Source organism: Dunckerocampus dactyliophorus, chromosome 21, assembly GCF_027744805.1.
Source record: "Dunckerocampus dactyliophorus isolate RoL2022-P2 chromosome 21, RoL_Ddac_1.1, whole genome shotgun sequence".
Lineage (NCBI taxonomy): Eukaryota > Metazoa > Chordata > Actinopteri > Syngnathiformes > Syngnathidae > Dunckerocampus > Dunckerocampus dactyliophorus.
Window position 1 is genome coordinate 2071669 of NC_072839.1, and position 18847 is coordinate 2090515.

The 18847-nt window shown below is 38.9% G+C and overlaps 1 protein-coding gene across 2 annotated transcripts; it reads left to right on the forward strand.

Annotated features, from left to right (window-relative positions):
* The first annotated feature begins 1642 nt into the window (after positions 1-1642).
* rnpc3 (RNA-binding region (RNP1, RRM) containing 3) lies at positions 1643-15973 on the forward strand. 2 transcript variants are annotated; one of them, XM_054766372.1, is made up of 16 exons: positions 1643-1726; positions 1983-2139; positions 2208-2255; positions 2354-2463; positions 2541-2633; positions 3783-3894; positions 4433-4501; positions 4575-4717; positions 6686-6811; positions 7634-7770; positions 11318-11527; positions 11611-11705; positions 11880-11938; positions 13534-13666; positions 14593-14670; positions 15639-15973. In XM_054766372.1, exons 2-15 carry the CDS (start codon positions 1987-1989, stop codon positions 14659-14661), a joined length of 1557 nt encoding a protein of 518 aa, XP_054622347.1. In that variant the 5' UTR covers positions 1643-1726; positions 1983-1986; the 3' UTR covers positions 14662-14670; positions 15639-15973. The 2 variants fall into 2 exon arrangements, with proteins under 2 accessions (XP_054622347.1, XP_054622348.1); XM_054766373.1 differs by having other exon boundaries at positions 15861-15905.
* The last annotated feature ends 2874 nt before the right edge of the window (positions 15974-18847 follow it).

An 18847-nucleotide genomic window follows, 5' to 3' on the forward strand; every position in this document is an offset into this window, starting at 1 on the left:
ACCCTATTTTTTAGGGTGAGTCCAACCACCCTCTGGAGGAAACACATTTTGGCCTCTTGTATCCACAATCTTGCACTTTCGGTTACTACCTAAAGGTCGTGACCATAGGTGACAGTAGAAACGTAAATCGTACGGTAAATCAACCACTTTGCCTTCTGGCTCAACTCACTCTTCACTACGATGGTCCCTTATGGTCCCTGCGCCGATTCGCTTGTCGATCTCATGCTGCAGCCTTCCCCAACCTGAGAAACTTAAACTCCACCTGGGGCACAACCTGACTCCTGACCTGAAGGATGCATATTGCAGATGCTATTTCTGGCTGAGAACCATGGCCTCAGATTTGGTGGCAAATACATGAATGTTTATATCATGCGTTACAGTGGAACCTGCTTATGTTGACGTTTGATAGGGTACTTCCACACCAAACCCATTCAAGCATGCCTTTGCTTTGGGTCAAAAGATGTCTTGAAAATTTTGTAAAATACTGTGGAATGTGCTGTATTCTGAGTCACTCCTCCAGCGGACTCATTTTCCTCTCTCTCCCAAACATCCCCACTCCCCTTCAGCATCTCTCCCAATTCTTCTCACTCCGGCGCGTTACGTCAAAAGGGAAGGAGGAGGAGGATCGAGTGTCCACGGTTCCTCCCCTCACCTGTGAAATTTCAGAGTCAGGCCACAGTGAAAGGGGGCATTGTGTCCCCCTGATGAGGAATGCCCTTGCGTCGCTCCTCAAAGAAAAAGCTTCATTTGGCCAGGAATTTGGAGGCATCTTGAGAAGTGTTAGAGATTTTGTAGGGGATGGTTATGAGAAGGTTTGGAGATGAGACGTATGGGACTGCTGGTCTTAGTGAAATTAAAAGCGGCATTGGTATCAGCAAAAATGAATTGTTTTGCTACTATCCATTAATTCATTTAAAAAAATGACCTCATAACGACTGGATGTTACTTTAGCCCGAAAATATTGAAAAATCTTGTGCCTATAGGCTTATTTTTAAATTATTGACATGTTATAGGTGACCTGCTTTTTTTTATATTCCACTCTCACGAATTGACATGTCCTAAAGCAAGTCGTCTGCTGCAGCTGATATTTCATGTGCTGAGGTTGACACCTGCTGGTTAAAAACAACCTAAACGTGCTTGCATTGCTTTTCCTGGACCAGTAATTAGAGGAAAAAACTCATTTCAGTGACCTTTACCGTCTTGTCTCCCCTTGTACTGCACTGATTAAAATTGACTTCCTGTACTGTTCATGCAATTTCATATAATTCTGTGCTGTATTCTTGTTTATGCTCTTTATATTAGTGGCAATACATGTAATTCTTAGTTCAAGGAGTCCTAAACTTGGAATTGAAGACGTCAGAAAATGCTGATAAACTTCCCACATAAACGTACTCATGCAAACACTCTGGTTTGCATGTTATCCATTCATACATGTTGAAACAACAAGATCAAACGTAAGAAATTGTATTTACTCAAGAAAAATAGAATTAAAATTCCAAAATATTAGATTTATTTTATGTATTATTGTAAACATGTAAAATGAATCCGCATACCGATTAAGCGAGAGGGACGATTGGCATAGATGTTCCACACATGAACAAAAGGGGGCGATCACGTACATTTGCTGCTTACTAGTCACGTGTTTTTTATCTAAAGAAGAGGAGGGCGGAAGTTGATATATTTCTAACATGATGCTATAGGAAACTCGGCCAACATCCAAATAAAGGTGAGCTTTAAGTAACGTTTCTGTTCTTTCGAGGATTATAAAAATGAATGCATTTATCGGGAACTGGTAGAGATAGACCTGTGGCGGTATAACGGTCAAATGTCGGCACCTCGCTAATTGTCCTGGTTTTATATTAGCACAAAGCTAATCCTCGAGCTTTCCATTGTGGTTCTTTTTGTTGTTGTGCACTGGCTACTACGTGGGTCTGTGGTAGCAATGGTGCTGGTGTTTACTAAAGCTGCTTGCTGACTTACAGAGAAATGGACATGTCTGAGGATCCGGCCACGAAGAGTAGCAGCAAGACGCTGCTGGTCCGACATCTACCAGCCGAGCTGACTGAGGATGAGAAGGAGGACCTGCTCAAGTATTTCGGAGCCGCGTCCGTCAGAGTTTTCTCCAACTTTGGCCGTATGGTAGGATCGACTTCCCTGACACTTTGGATGCGTGTGTCCATTCTGAGCTGACCTTTCCTCTTCCACAGAAACACGCAGCATTTGCAGCCTTTCACAGTGAAAAAGCTGCAGAAAAGGTGAGAGGGTTAATAACTTGCTTCTGAATGACGCCTCTGGGAGGAAATGCTTCTAATTGATTCATACACTATTAAATTATACCGTGTTTCTCCTAAAGGCTCTTACCCGCCTCCATCAGTTGGAAATTCTCAATCGAAAGCTGATTGTGGAGTTTGCAAGAGGCCAAGATAATATCACAGTGTTAAAGGATCCACCCGTGACTGATGGGTACGTGACTGCACTGACGGTGAAACGTTAAATTGTTCTCAGATTGACAGATGTGAAATTTGTTTATTTTTGTCTAGCGGTAATAAGCTGGACAAGGAAGCACACACCAAACAGGAAACGAAGCAGCCAAATGTTCCTCTTATAGAGACGGGCGTTTCTCCGAGTCTTGGGTGAGGATGGGTAAATGTGTGCTGTAACACCTTTTTTAAAGTAAGACACACACACAATCTAATTGTAGGAAATGACCAACATTTTTGCTTCAAGGGTGCTCAAAAAGTTGGGGTTGAAAGGTGGAATGTTTTGTTGGTGAACTTCTTTTTACACTTGCATCACAGTTAATGTTAAATGAGACGCAGGAGGCACATCTGTGAGGGTAATTTTTATTACGCCATCCAACCCTACTTACATTATAACATTATAACATTACACTGGTTAACTTTCACTTAAAACCAGTACCTGTACACTTAATATGGGTTTAATTATGTTATTCAAAATGTTGTTATGATAGTGCCTTTATAATATTGCCCATGTGAGCTGACTATGAATAAAGGAAATAAATCAATATTGAATTTAGCTCAAACACCAAGCCATAACACAGGAGTGTCCAAAGTTGAGCCTGGGGGCCATTTGCCACCGGCGGCTTGTTTTTTTTTTTTTTTTTGGCCTGCGGCACAATGTGGAAATAAGTTAAACAAAAAAAAAAACAACAAAAATGGGAAAAATAGAGCAAAAACAAACGAATAAAACACACACAACTTCGTCCTGAAATATACTTTTATTTTTTTCCTCCCAAAATTGTTTTTTTCCCGCCAAAATAAGATGTTTAACAGAAATTTGTTTTTTTCAAATAATATGCAGCAAAAGAATGAAAAAAAAAACACTTTTTTGTTGACACATTTACAAAAAAATATGGCCCCCTGCATCTTTTGATTTTTCAGTATCTGGCCCTCAGTGTAAAAAGTTTGGAGACCCCTGATTTAACATTTCCTAAACCGGACATTACTTAAGCCAGTGAATAGGTAATGAGACTATTGTCTGATTGCTATACTATATAATATATATATATATATTATATCTAATAAATCTAAATGTTGATAACGTATAATATCCATCCATTTAGTAAGTTGTGATAATTATAAAATGTCATTCATTAATTTGGCTATGACAGGATATTATTTTCTTGGTGTAATTTATATATACATGTATATATAATTTATTCTACAGGTGCGAAATATTAAACCACATTCTCTGTTAGAACACATTTATTTCTTATAGCTGCCTTTTTGTGGTCTCTCGCTGATAATTGTATTCTTTTACAGGTTGAAGTATCACCCAAATCCCACTTTGAGATATTTGTACCCACCCCCTTCGAATATTGTTCTGACAAATATCACACATACCCTCATGTGTGTGCCCAAGTTTTATGTTCAAGTGAGTAACATCTCTTCTATTAATCTTAGCCTATTCAGCTTTCCCATGCATTTTCCCTGCTGTTTAAATATGATGGCAAAAGCGGTGATTGGTCACCAGGGGGAAAAAAAAAAAAAGAAAACATGAAATGTCACTGCGTTTTTAACCTTGGGAGGCACGATTATAAAAGGGAAACATGAGCTTTTTCAACCGCGTTCGACAGCCTTTGAAAGATCATCCAGCAAACAATTGCCCTTTTTAAATTTCAGTATGCACAGTGTTAACAATAAGCACTAAGTGGGAAGCATGAGTTATGCATTTAACATTTTCCTGGGAGCTGAGCTGTGTGGATTTCCAGTGCTGCCGTTTGCAGCTTTTGCATCTTGGTGGCGCTGTTGCAGCATGAACAGCATGGTCCTGAACTCACTTTGGCCTCAGTCTCTCCTTGATCCGTGCATTTAGAATGGTAGTACAAAAGCTTCGCAATCTGTTTGGAGGCGCTGGATGCTATGTTTGCAAGCGCTGAACTGATCAAATGAAGTTTTCTATGAATTTACAGGTTCTGCATTTGATGAACAAGATGAATTTACCATGTCCGTTTGGACCGATCACACCAAGACCTCCTTTGGTGAGCTGCTTTTGTTAGTCATTTGAAACCAGAAGCATTTATTAAGCAACGTCGTTATGCATTACTTTTGCAGTTTGAGCCCCTGCCTGCCGCCCCACCCATACCCATGCCTCCTCCGCTGCCTCCTGACCTCCCACCTACACCCACCGAAGAGATGGACGCGTCTGGTGATGAAGAATCAGAGTACGAGAGCGGAGACGACGAAGACAAGGAGAGGTGAGGAGATGATGAACGCTCACATGATGGGGACGTTGCCACGCGTTGGAAAACAAGCTGATGGTGCTCTTCTTTATACTGTAGCGTGATTGGCTGTTTTAATCCTGGAAGTAGGTGCTTCGGAATAATCAACCACAATTAAAGTACAGCTGCACAGGCTGTTCGCGTTCAAAACGAGTGTAAAGACTAGACATGTCGCAAGATCTCGTGTCACAAAGTCTCACATGACTTGACTCATTCTGGGGAGAAAAAAAAAACCTCTCGATGATAAATACATTAATTACCGGTAATCCAAATTTTAATCATCAATTAGTACATGAAAACAAACTTGCCCACCTCAGGCACATCAACCCGACCCAGTTTTCAGCACAAAATGCATTTGCTTGTGCGTTCACAGAAAGTAATTGCAAAAGAAATGCTTTTTATTACAGTTGAAAAGCCAGCATTTCAAGAAACGCTGCAAATGTCAGACAGTACGACTTGCTTGTGAGAAAATACGCTACATGTCACACACGGCAATTCCACAACTTTACAGAGTGAAAGATGACATCTGATAGGAAATATTGCATTATTATGTGTGTTATCGTGTGATTGTTACATATTGTCATTGTTTAATAAGTTAAATAAGTGTGGTTGTCCCGTCGTTTTTTCATTGTACTTTTCTGAAAGCCAATGTTAAAATCTTGTCTCATCTCGTTCTTGTGGACCCAGTTTCGTGCATTGTCTCGTCTCGTGAGGGTTGAAAGTGCGCAAATGTTAGTAAAACTAATTATCGGGCACTCATCAATGAAATGAACGCTTTTCAGATTTTTAGCTTGATTTGACGCTATAATGTTCACCATGCTGCTTTAAAGTGATGTCCGTGCGCACTCTGTGTTACTCAACATGTACGTATACTTCATAGGTAAATGATACTACAGTCATCCTTGTTTATTACGGTTAATTGATTCCAGACCCGACCGCAATAAGTGAATTTCGGCAAAGTAGGATTCAATGTTAATAAATTGAATATTTTCAGAAAACCTGTTTTTGATCTTGTAAATACGGTTTTTAACATTATTAGAGCCCTCAAGACATGAAATAACACCCTTATAGTCACCTTTATGTTTGTATTACCCTAATATAGTAGATATAATCAAAGAAAATAAGATAACATAGACTCGCATGTTAGCTGTTCCTTGTTTGTTTGTTTTTTTGGACAGTGTACTTCAACAATACAATGATGTATTGTCATGGCTTTAAAAGGCTTTACATTTGTATTACCCAGTATAGTAACCAAAGTAAGAGTAAATAAGCTATTTAAGATGTAAAGAAAACTCCTGATCTAACAGTGTCACAGTAAACTAGTTCCCTACAGAGTTAGTTACAAGTCTGGTGCCTGTCTCACTGAACAGTGACAGCTCGTGGCCAATGTAGAATGTAGTACTACATTCACAATTAGAATGCTTCTTCTGCCTTGTATTTGTATTTTAGTTCGTTTAGTCATTTTTTGTGTAATGCTTAATTTAGGCCAAGAATAAGTAGAATGAGATTTGATTTTATTTTTCACTAATAATAGGCTGTATTCAACCACGAAATAGCGCTCATTCAGTAATTAATGTATTTTTGAAAAGCCGCGATTGAATGAAGGAGCAACGTTCGAACCGTGATGTAGTGAGGGACACCTGCATAAATCATTGATTCTCAACCAAAAGTGGGTCACGGAGCTGTTTTCATTGGGTCGGTGACACATAGCTGCACATATCCAAGAGAGACAGGATCTCACCACTGCAGCTCATATTGTGTTGCAAACACTCCCTTTTTTAACATAAGATATTTGACAAGTTTTAAGGTGGAAAAAATGCACAATTTGTGTCATGGCTTGTTATTGAGGGGTACTGCCAAAGAACCCCTGCTATATGCTATATGCTATTGCATGTGCATAGCTGATGATCCCTTCTCTTGTTCTCAATGCTTGCCTCATCTCAGAATTGTTCGTCTGATGGGCCTGGGCAACCAAGCATGCAAGAGACCCCTGAGACCAAAAACATCTTCCAAGAGAAAAAAGCCCAAGATTAAGGATCTCCTCTATGCACCCAAACTGGACTCCCAAAGGTACAATGCTACATGTCTTAAAAAAAAAAAAAAAAAAAAATATATATATATATATATATATATATATATATATGTATATATATATGTATATATATATATATGTATATATATGTGTGTGTATATATATGTATATATGTGTGTGTATATATATGTATATATATGTGTGTGTATATATATGTATATATATGTGTGTGTATATATATGTATATATATGTGTGTGTATATATATGTATATATGTGTGTGTATATATATGTATATGTGTGTGTATATATATGTATATATGTGTGTATATATATGTATATATATGTATATATATATATGTGTATATATATGTATATATATGTGTATATGTGTATATATATGTGTATATATATGTATATATATATGTATATATGTATATACTGTATGTATATATATGTGTGTGTATATATATGTGTGTGTGTGTGTGTGTGTGTATATGTATATATATATATATATATATATATATATATATATATATATATATATATATATATATATATATATTTATTTATATATTTATATATTTGTCATAAAAATAAGACCGGTTGGATTGGGGAGGATGGTCTCCGCACTGCACATGCACACACTCCCTTAATGACACACCACAAACTCTGTTAGAAAGTATACAGGCACAGGGCCCGGTGTCTCCCGACTGCATGTGGGCGCACTGAGAATTGGCTCGGTTGACCGGAACAAAAAAAAATCTGTGGAGCCGTGCAGGTGCCAGGTTTTATTGCAGGTTTTTTTTTTTTTAAGAGGTGTCTGCTCAGGGATGTGGCGATTTTCTCTGCTGTCTTCAGCGCTCCAGCCATGCAGCCATCAGATGTGTTTGAGCAGCCCAACCCCGCCGGATCCAAGAAAATAGAATTCCACATTTCGGTTCCAGAGGTGGCAGCCAGAGTGGAAGCAAGTACACCGGGTCAGACAGAAGGCATGGGTAAGGCTTTATTTCCCTGTTTAGGCCTCCATTATACTAATTATAGCTCCAACAGTTAATCAATGATTCATCAATTATGTAGTTAACAACTACAGTCAAACCTGTCTTAGCGGCCACCTTTATAGAACAGCCACCTGCCTATAGCGGCCACTGAAAAATCCCCCTCAGCAAATTTACATGTTATAGACCCTGTGTATAGCAGTCACCTGTCCAACGCGGCCAGCGGCCACCCATTTTGTCTCCCTTGGTCAATATCTGACCGCATATAGCGGCCAAATTACCGACTCAAGTAGAAGCTTCGTGCACGAAAAAGTTTTGTTTTTCAATCAATGAAGCCGTTGTGTGTAGACTTTAATTACTGAGTCCTAGCTCAGTCACAATCATTCACAAGATCCACACAAACTGTCAGTTGTTCCACATAAAAAAGCCGTCTTCTTTTGAGCTTGCTATTTCCTGGTCAAACATGTAAGAGCATTTGCACCAAAACATTACCGCAAAGTAGGCTGGGAACAGGACGTGCTCCCAGCGACGCTACAATAAAAAAAAAACATATGCTAGCATGCATGCGGCAGCGGGAGCAAAACTGAGTTCGGTTGTACTTAATTGAAGTATTTTAGAATGAACTCACGTTATTTTTGATCAATCCTCATCCACAAATTCGTCAAAGCCCTCATCTTCCTTATTCAGCACAAACAAAGCCGTCTTCTTTTCCGTTCGCTACTAGTCTGTTAACTTGTCAGTGTTATTCAGCTCCAAAGCAAAGAAGGAAACTTCTCCTGTTGCTTCTGACAACTTTTTTTATTGAACGCGGCCACCAGACAGCAGCTCAGAACACACACACACACACACACACACACACACACACACACACACACACACACACACACACGTCTCGTCTCTCCTTCCTGCTTGCCCACAAGGCAAAGGTTAAACAAGCCCCACTACATAGCTGTCCAGCCAATGCCTGTAACAAGTGACACCGTTTATTTTTCTGGTGTGAGACAATGTGCACTGGTCAATACTGTAATGCCGCTTGTTGTGGGGAAGGAGAGACTCACGTCGCCGATGCACTTTAATGGCTTTATTAACAGCGGAGAACACTGCAGGACTTTACAGTACATCCACGCCAACATAAACACACTTCCCAACTCTCTCGAAACTCACAGCTAGCACTGAGCCTAGCTCTCCTGCTCGGGACGCCCACCGTCACTTCCCGTCACTTCCTGATGAACTAAAGCTGTAATGACACTCAGCCGTATAAAAAGTAAAATATTAAAAACAAGCGTAAGACATTACTAGCACAGCTTTGTTCTGTGGGTCGTGGATAAAAACAAGCCTAGTAGAGTCAAGATTCAAGAGTTTTATTGTCATATGCATAGTAAAACGGACAGTTATACTAAGCAATGAAATTCTTATTCTTTTCATTCTCCCAAGAAAAGAAAGAAAACACAAGAAAAAAAATAAGAACATCAGTAGTGCTGTACAACTTTTATCCGCAGTCCCACAGTGCCCTCTACTGGTCAACATTATTATTATGTTTTTTTTTTCCTTTTTTTCTTTTTTTTTTTTTTTTCCCTCTACTGGTCAACATTCAAACTGGACGCCAACCTGTCTATAGAGGCCACTTTTGCAGACTCCCTCTAGTGGCCGCCATAGACAAGTTTGACTGTATTTTGGTATTTGTTCGACCAGTGATGGACATTTTTTTGTGTTACTTGTTACTTGTTTGTGTTACTTGTCATCTGTGCACCCCCCAAACCCCATCCACCCTCATCCCCCTCCTTCCTTATTTATATATTTTGACACTTTATCTGGCTGCTGTGCTCTCGCTACAACTTGACTCTTCTGCAAACTCCACTGAGAAGTAAAACAAATCTCAAAGTCAAACATGGCAAATTTCCTAAAGGCATAAAGGAGGAAGATAAACTATGACAGTTGGCTATGGATTAGTCTTGTTTTGTCCGATAAACAAGACATTTAAATGAAAGGAGGGGTTGTAGAAAAGCAGCAATACTAACATGTGTCGCTCGAGTAAACTCACTCACACCTTTTTTTTGTGATTTTCGCTTTCTAGTGTAGGTTTACAACTTATCCTTGTCACACATTGTGCTGATAATATCAAATTAGCGTAAACAAAAACTTAATTTTGATTGCATGCTTAGATTTTTGTGACCGTTGCATCCCCAACCCTGTGCATGTTCATGACAGCAATCACTCGTTGATCGTGATTAATTGGTTTGAGAACAGGCTGTGATAAGTAGGATTCCTTATTCCTAAATGGAATATTTTCATAGTTTGAGCATAGGAAACCTGTTTGTGACTTTGTAAATGCGGTTTTTAACGTTATTAGAGGCCTCCAGACATGAAATAGCACCTCAATAGTCACCTTTACACCCCTATTACCCAATACAGTAGACATAACTAGGGGTCCAATAATTGGTCCGATATGAGGGAATTATGACATCATACTGATGTATTTGATAGCATTAAAAATAGCTCCGATAATTTAAAGAAAGGCTCCAATGAGGCGATATTACTCGCACTGTGCGGGTGAGCAAATCAAGCGCTCCTTTTCCTCCTGCGTGTGACGTTAACGGCCTGTCGTAACTTCCCCTCAGCTCACTTGTAAAGAAACACTTCAGTTTAAGAGGAGGGATTTTGTACCAAATGCTTTGCGACGAGGGGGGGGGGGGGGGGAATGAGCACACAAAAACCCTCATCAGCCATCTGAAGCACCAGCGCCGTGGCATTTGAAATATACAAAGCCAGAGAGCTCTGTGGCGTCACACGGGCTACGAGGAGCTTGTGCCTGAATACAGAGCCCTTTGCTGGGCCACAGCAGGTGACCCCCTCCGCTCGATACCCTGGTTCTGCTGATGTAGTGATGTGGTAGTAGTAATTTCATTAGGACAAATCAACAGGTACACTTGGTCAAATCCTACTTTGTTCCAGTCCTACTTACCTCCTGGTGTGCACAAACTACACTTCAATCTAAATTGAAATGAAGTAGATATAAAAAAGTTAGCGTATTGGTCTTGAGAAGCTGAAAGCATCTCTAATAATAACAGTAAATAAGACGAAGAAATAAATAAACTGTAAATGTGTTCCGGTGCTAGGGGAGCGGAGTCGGGGGCGGACAGGAAGTGACGTCAGCGGTTCAGAGTTGAGTTTTAGCTCGGCGTGGGTTACGACTACAAGAGTAGCCCGTGTTGGGGATTAATGTACCTGTTTTGAGATCACTCAAACGTGCAATAACTCAGTTGATCAAGTCTGGTGCTTGTCTCCCCCAACATTACAGTAACATTACTGCCACTTATTGACCAGTGTAGAATACTGCATATCACAATTTTAATGTGTCTGCTTAATTTAGGCACACAAAAAAATGTAAAAATGTAATTCAGTATGCATATTTTTTTTGACTAAGTAGGCCATATTCAATAAGATGCTCCCTCTCGTGCAATTAAAAGTCAGGGTCTGAAGATACATGCACAGAAATACCATTTTTGCAATAGCTCTGCCTTGAGTTAATAACCTGCTTTTGTTGCAGCTCCTTCAACAGCACCAGTGTGCCCTTCAGAAACGGCCAAGAGCAAGGCCACCATCAACAACGGCATGGAGGCGGCGGTAGGATTCGGAAAGATCTACCCCAGCACTCAGACGTTCCAGCAGCGCGAGGAGCACAGCGACGAAGAGCAGGATCTCCCGTCGGATGTCATTTCAAGAAAGGAACTCCAGAAAGGACGCCTGTCGAAAGACGGTACATGGGAGATGAGGGTCGCGCTCAACACGCACACACACACTCAAATATGACCTCAAACTTTGTTCCCTCTTTGAAAACAGAGATAAAAAGGATGTCGGTGTTTAAGAATTACGAGCCGGGCGAGCCGACCTGCAGACTGTATGTGAAGAATATTGCCAAGCAAGTGGAAGAGAAAGTAGGTTGTTCTCTGCTGCTCGACCCACTTGTTTGTCCCTCTGCATGCAATGTGCGCATTTATTGCTGAAGTCATCACATTGTTGTGTTGTTGAATGTCAGGGTAAAATAATTCCATAATTAGCCCGGCTGCATCTGTTATTTATTGTCTTTGTGTTCGTCATTTGTCTTCCAGGACCTAAAGTACATCTACGGGAGATACATCGATCCCTCGTCCGAAACCGAGCGAAATATGTAGGTTTCTTTTTTTTCTCTCGTTAAAAGTTTTAAAGACTGATTTGATGAAATGGGAGCTGAAGAAGCAAAAAGAAAAAATCTTGGAAAACCCTTTCTATTTACACAGCCCTTCCTCTCCGTCCGCTATTTTTGACTCAAGCAATTTGTCACTTTCTCTTGAGAGATTTTAGTAATTCATGCTGACTTGGTGTTGCGTTATTAAAAAAGGATCCAACCTGACACACAGATCAGGAGGGATGCCTTTTTATGTTGGTGCATCAGCAGTACTTTAAGTGAATATTCCACCGGGGCCCACCAAACAGAGCTTCTGTCAGGGTGGAGCCACGCACTCTTTACATACAAGGCCAAATAATTAGGTACACCAGCACAGTCTAATCAGATGCAATACTTGTTTGCCTTTGGAGAGATGAGCATTTATAGATCACACTATTTGCAGTGGTTCAAGCATGCTCTGTATTATGCTAAAAGGGATTTTTACATAGGATTTCTGATTTTTATAAATGGAATAATTAGAATAAAAAAATAATTAGTTAGAAACTTCTAAAAACGTTTTTTTAACATTGTTAGAGCCCTCTAGAGATGAAATAACACCCCTATAGTCGCACTCCTTTACACTCATATTACACAATATAGTCGACATAAGGGAAAATAAAATATAAGTAATAACAAAGTCAGAGTCCCTTATTCCTTTTTTTTACTTTGGATTTCTGTACAATACTTCCTGTAGTGACTATTCTCTCATCAGTGCAACATTACTGGCCCCAAGTGACCAGTATAGAATACTACATATCATCACAACGTCTTTGAATGCGTCTTCCGAATGCCTTATAAGACGCCTTATTTCAGCAAAAAAAATACATAAACATTTCATTAACATGCTCTTTTTTTTTTTAACCAATAATAGGCCGTTTTCAACCACGAAACAACAATGATTTATTAATACATTTTGGAAAAGCTGTAAAATTTGAAGGGATTAAGACAAAATGAAGTGCAGTACTTGGGTGCGTCCAGCAGAGGCACGGTTGATTTAGTCTCAACTAGTTTGTGAGAACATGTCTGATTGCTGAAACAATTCTTATAAAAAAAAAAAAAAAGGTAGCTATGTGGGGGGGGGGGGGGGCACCTTCCTTAGTATTTCTTCCATATTTTAGAAATAACTGCAGTATTTACCCCCACAGGTGTGTAAGGAAGTATAGTAGTTAAATACCCATCTCCACTCATTAGATTGTGTTGGTGAGTCCAAAGCAAATTTATATTGTATTTTTTCTAAAATGGAAGCAATTGGACATGCTCCACCAGTAGAAGTGATCACACGTAAGCTTTAGAGCATCGTTGTGGTTGCATGTCATCACATTTTAAGCGGTCTGCTTTTTTCTTTTTTTTTTTTTTATGAAGAAAACATAAAGCGTTTCCATTTCCTCCTCCCATATTTCAGACCTTTACTGGAATGCCGTAAAGTACTTGTTGTAAACACAACAAGCACACTTTCTCTTCCAAGGCGACCTGCTTTTTTCTGCTGAGGAAGAAGGGACGTTTTTTTGTATTCGGCAAGTGATAACGACATGTCCCCCTGCTGCCTGTTTCTTTGGCAGGTTCGATGTGTTGTTAATGAAGGAGGGCCGCATGAAAGGGCAGGCTTTTGTCGGACTTCCCAGCGAGCAGAGTGCCGAGAAAGCCCTGCGGGAAACCAACGGCTACGTTCTCTGTGACAAACCCCTCGTGGTTGTATCCTTTCTTAAACCTCTCCAGACAAATACTTCATATTTGCTACTCTTTGAGAGCTGAAATAACGTACCATCAGCACATAATTGGTGTCGCAGCAAAAGGTTGTCTCACTGCAGATGTTTGTTTGTCTTTAGCTCTAAAAGACTGTTGAGAATATGAAATAACGGTGCTCAGACACAGGTTGACGGTGAGAGAAAAGAGCTGTGGTCCTTTTGTTTATTGTATGTAGGCTTGTCACAATAATCAATAAATCAATTAACCGCACAATAAATAAAAACAAAGTCGATCATTTTGCCGGCCTAGATAAATTGCGTGTTTGTTTTCCTCCTCTCTCTCACTACTGAACAGGCTGGATGACAAGAGGATTCATTCTGTGCATCTGTCTCATGAACGGAGTGAGTGAACCCTCTTGTCAGTCATTCAGTCTCTTTGCTACGTGCTAGTCAGTGCACTACTTGCTAGCTGTGTGTGTCATGTGCTACACGATTGGAAAACTTTCTTGGTGCCTGTTGCGTCGATCTGAAGTCAGTTTCAGCCCGTTTGTGCTTTTCGTCATTTTGTGACATGAAAAAGTCTGACAATGACAAAGGCAATGAAATAAATAATAAAAAACGGTGGAACTTGCATTTCAGTGATTCCCGAAGTATAACACCTCATTGTGCACCAAACACATTTTGCTGCACCCAAAACATGTACAAACTCCGACAAAACGTTTCACCCCATTAAACGTAGTCAGCATAGTCAGCACACAGTGTTGCTAAAAGTCAATCAAGGAAGTGTATCACGACACGATCAAGGCTGCTGATTTTATGAATTGTCAAAGATAGGCGTGTTTATTTGATGTTTTTGCCTCATGATGGATGTGTGTGTGTGTATAAACGTTGACCTCCCCGTAACCCGTTAAGGGCCTTAACTACAAATCCCAGCAATTTGCTCGATCCGCCAGACCAAAACAAGACACCGCGGATGCCAAGAAAGGATCAAAGCAGCGATAAACATGTCAGGTATGTACAATTTGGAAAAAATCTATGTTGATTGTAAATGTTGATGAGCGTGTGTTTTAATTTATAGAATTTCCTCAAATAGTGGGCTTCTGCTAGAATAGACACTGGGCTTCAGTTAGTGGCTGTCCTACGCAGTCCAGAGTATTTCATATGAAATAAATATGCCATAAGTTAATTGTAAGACATATTTATTTTTATTGTTTTGTTATCCCATGAAAAATGTTAAATTAGTAGTAATAGAATAAACAGTCTGAGCTATATTGTCATATTTCATGGTTGTTGATTGTTGATAATTACCAGATCTGTGCAAATTGGCAGATTTAAAAAAAAAAAAATGAATGTATTGACAGGCAGCACACCGTGGCTAGCGTGAGCTGCACAGCAAGTAGCCAGAGGCAAACCTCAGCTTGCTTGAGGAAGTGCTCTTTATCTGCACTGAATCAGCTTGGCATTTACACCCGAACTCACACTTCAATAACTAACAGGACTACATGAACAACTACCTCACTCACGGTGCAACACAAACTGTAGCTGTACTAAACCTACTGCCGGGTTCCCCAGCATGCCTTGCGTGTTACACATGAGTATGAAATAGTAATTTACTGCTTTTGGTCGCACCGTGAGTTAGTTTATGTTGCGTGAGCCAGATATGTAAATGTTAAGCTAATTCCTTGCAAATGAAGCGAATGAGTAATATGTACATCAGCATAGCCAAGGCTTGTTCAGAGTGTCAAAAATAGACATTTTTATGGGGGTTACTTGCATTTTTTGCCATTTGTGTCTGACCTGATATAATAAAATGCACTTGTACAAAGAAAGGCCTTACCCCTAATAGGTGCCAGGCACATAACTGACCCTATATGAGGAAATGCTGCATTCTTTATTTATTTTCCAGAATTGGCGGGGGCGGGGGAAAGTACATAGTAACACTTTCTTTTACGTTTGTGTTTATACTTTATTCATTCAAGATGCCAAGGCTTGATTTTGTGGGCCAGCAGAACCATTTGTATCCTTATTTGAGCATATCCTTTGGAAAAAAATACTAAAATAAAAAAGAGGGCAGTTCTATTTCTAGAACAAATGGAACATGTTGCATTGACCTTTTAAGCACATTGACCTAAATCTACAAGGACATCTTTGCTGAAATGTTGTTTTTAAAATATTCTCTACCTCGTTTGACTGAATTTCAGGTGATGATCGTCAGATGTCGTCTTCATCTTTTATTTAATAATAAAAGAGTATTTTATTAAAAAGGGTCATGTCTTTTTTAATCATACACAAAAACACACGCACGTCCATGTTACACGGTACTTTGCAAGTCGGGATGCGATTGACTCTGCAGATGGTCGGCTGTAAAAAAAAAAAAAAAAAAAAAAAAGAAGAAGAAACTGTGGGGGGGGGGGTGTACTGGATGGCATGGCGGTCATAGATGAATCAAAGTTTGGGATGTGTTCTTCTATCTCCAATTTGGGGCTGCTCGCTATTTCAGAGGTTTGCACCTCATAAGGGCAGTTGTTCATTCCTCCCCCAAACAAAACAAAGCTTTCAGACAGGGCTTTTCAAAAAGCGATGGAGGTTTCCCTTCATTCAAAAACTGAAACTCTTCACCACACAGTGAAATATGTCAACAATATATTAATTTAATATATTTTTTAGGTAATTAATATAAAGTAGTATCAAATTATAAATATACAAATTGTATATTTTATATTTAGTATATATTACTTGTAATATAGCATAGAGCTCATAAAAACCCTATATTCAGTATTTTATAAAATGAAGTAAAAACATTAAATTCCAAAATATTCAATATTGTAATCAGCAAATTAATTTAGATTGTCGAACCGTTAACATATAATGTATTAGTAGCTTATCATTTAGACTGGAAAATTTCCTAACACAACGAAAATAGCTAAAGTGGTTCCAAATTTTAAAAATGGAGATGAACATCAATTTACAAACTACCGACCAGTTTCCTAATTGCCCCAATTTTCTAAAATTATCGAGAAGCTATTTAATAACAGGTTGGACAAATTTATCAATAACAATGAATTACTAGCAGGTAGTCAATACGGATACAGAGCTAACATTTCAACTTCTATGGCACTGATTGAAATCACTGCTGCTATAGACCATAGAAGGTGTGCAGTTGCAGTATTCATGGATCTTACAAAAGCCTTCGATACAATTAATCACAATATTTTAACAACAAAATTAGAAATGTACGGAATCAGAGGATTAGTTTTGAATTGGGTTAAAAGTTACCTAGCAAAGAGGAAGCAATTTGTAAAGCTAGGAGAAACAGGCCAAATGTCAAGCAAAGAAGCTGAAATGTAGACGCTAATAACAAATAACAAAGCTTTGTCTGCAAATGTATGTAAAGTTGTTTTTTGTTGCTTTTTTGCAGTATGCGATTTATATTTTCCATTTGTACTCCTAGAGTTTCAGTTTGAAATTCATTTTTCTATTTGTCCACAAGACGGTGCTACTTTTTCCCATTCAAAGCATGCAGCAAAAGGTGACACTTTTAATGAAACGATAGATGCACAGGTATGTCTATTGGTGTACAAGAATTCATGTTTGATATATTGTATATCTTTGTCATGCTCGAGCAGATTTAAATGATTATTGCATTTAAAGTAAAGAAAAATGATTAGAGTTTTGGAGAAGACCTTTGTGGGTGAGTTGAGACTGTAGAAAAACATAATGTTGATGTCATGGTATCATAACTTAACATTGTTTTCTGATGATATGAATGCTGTTATGTCTAGCAGTCGTGTGCTGCAGCTTTTTTCTGTGCGCTTCATTACATTTCTGTGATTCAGATCCAAAGCAGCAGGGTCATCCATCACATGTGCTCATCTGGTCTGACCTGCAGCTCATACCTCAAATCTTGCATGAGGGGGTAGTGGGAGAGGGAAGGGGGTCTCCATCTGTGGCCGACTTCGCCCGTCATCCCAACGATGACAAATGTGCCCGCCCCTGCTGTGGAAATATTGGGTTACCGGGGAATTTATCAGGTAAGATTTGAGCAAGATGAACGCTAACCTTTTGTAAGTAGACTCGGATGAAGATGTATTCTGTGCTCTTGATCCGTCTCTTCGATACCAGGGCTGCATATTCCTCATTAGAATATCTAATGGCGTGGTTTTTATTTTTTTAAACTTCCATTTAACGAGACCCTTCCAATCTCAGCATCTTCTCGCCTCAAAACAACAGCTGCTGCTTCTACTTTCAGTTTGTCCCATTAGGGGTTGCCACAGCAGAGTGGAGTGGCCTTTTATTGTGGCCAGCGTTATTAGAGGGTGCTAGACCTTTTGTGTACATAGAAAAAGTTTTACATCTTTTCATGAAAAATAGGACCAAAAAAAACGTGTCGCATTTATCGGGTGTCAAATGTAAAAATTTTGTTTTCTTTAGCTGATTTATTTGGAATATTTAGCCCTTGGGTGAGTGTGCACGCTGAAAGACATGCACTATTTGCTTTTTTTTTAAAAGCATTTTTATGTTTAATATATATATTTAAGATTTATGTTTGACATTTATATTATATTTGACGTTTAGATTTAAGATTGATATTTCTATGTAACATTTATAATTAACATTTATATTATAATATATGTTTAAGATTTATGTTTTCAGCATTTATATTTAACATTTATACTGTATTTAACATTTTGTTTTATATTGTTACATTTTATAACATTTCTATTTTAGATTTATATATATTTAACATTTCAAATTTATATTTATCATGTATATTCAGCATTTAGATTTAATGTGTGTATATTTAACATTTTGATTTATGTCATTTTATAATTAACATATTACAATTTTCTGATTAATATGTATATTTGTTAACATTTATATTTAACATTTAGATGTAGATTTAATATTTAGATTTAGAGCTATCTAGATTCTGTTTCATATGTAGATATGTTTAGATTCACCACTGGATTTCTACTTCAAATGTGAAGAAAATGGGCTGAATGTGTTTCAGCTATAGGGGATCACACCTCAGCCTCCCTGGGAAGTCTATTCCAGGGTGCTGGAGAAAAGGGCACGGCGGTTAGTCGAACCTCGGCTACAGGAGGTGCTATGTGGTTTTCGTCCTGGTCGCGGAACACTGGACCAGCTCGACACCCTTGCAAGGGTACTGGAGGGTACTTGAATGTGA

Excerpts from the sequence above, each read along its gene's own strand:
- rnpc3 (XM_054766372.1), top strand. The coding sequence starts at position 1,987 with ATGGACATGTCTGAGGATCCGGCCACGAAGAGTAGCAGCAAGACGCTG. Across the intron at positions 2,140-2,207 it reads TCTCCAACTTTGGCCGTATG|AAACACGCAGCATTTGCAGC; the intron begins GTAGGATCGACT and ends CCTCTTCCACAG. Across the intron at positions 2,256-2,353 it reads GTGAAAAAGCTGCAGAAAAG|GCTCTTACCCGCCTCCATCA; the intron begins GTGAGAGGGTTA and ends TTTCTCCTAAAG.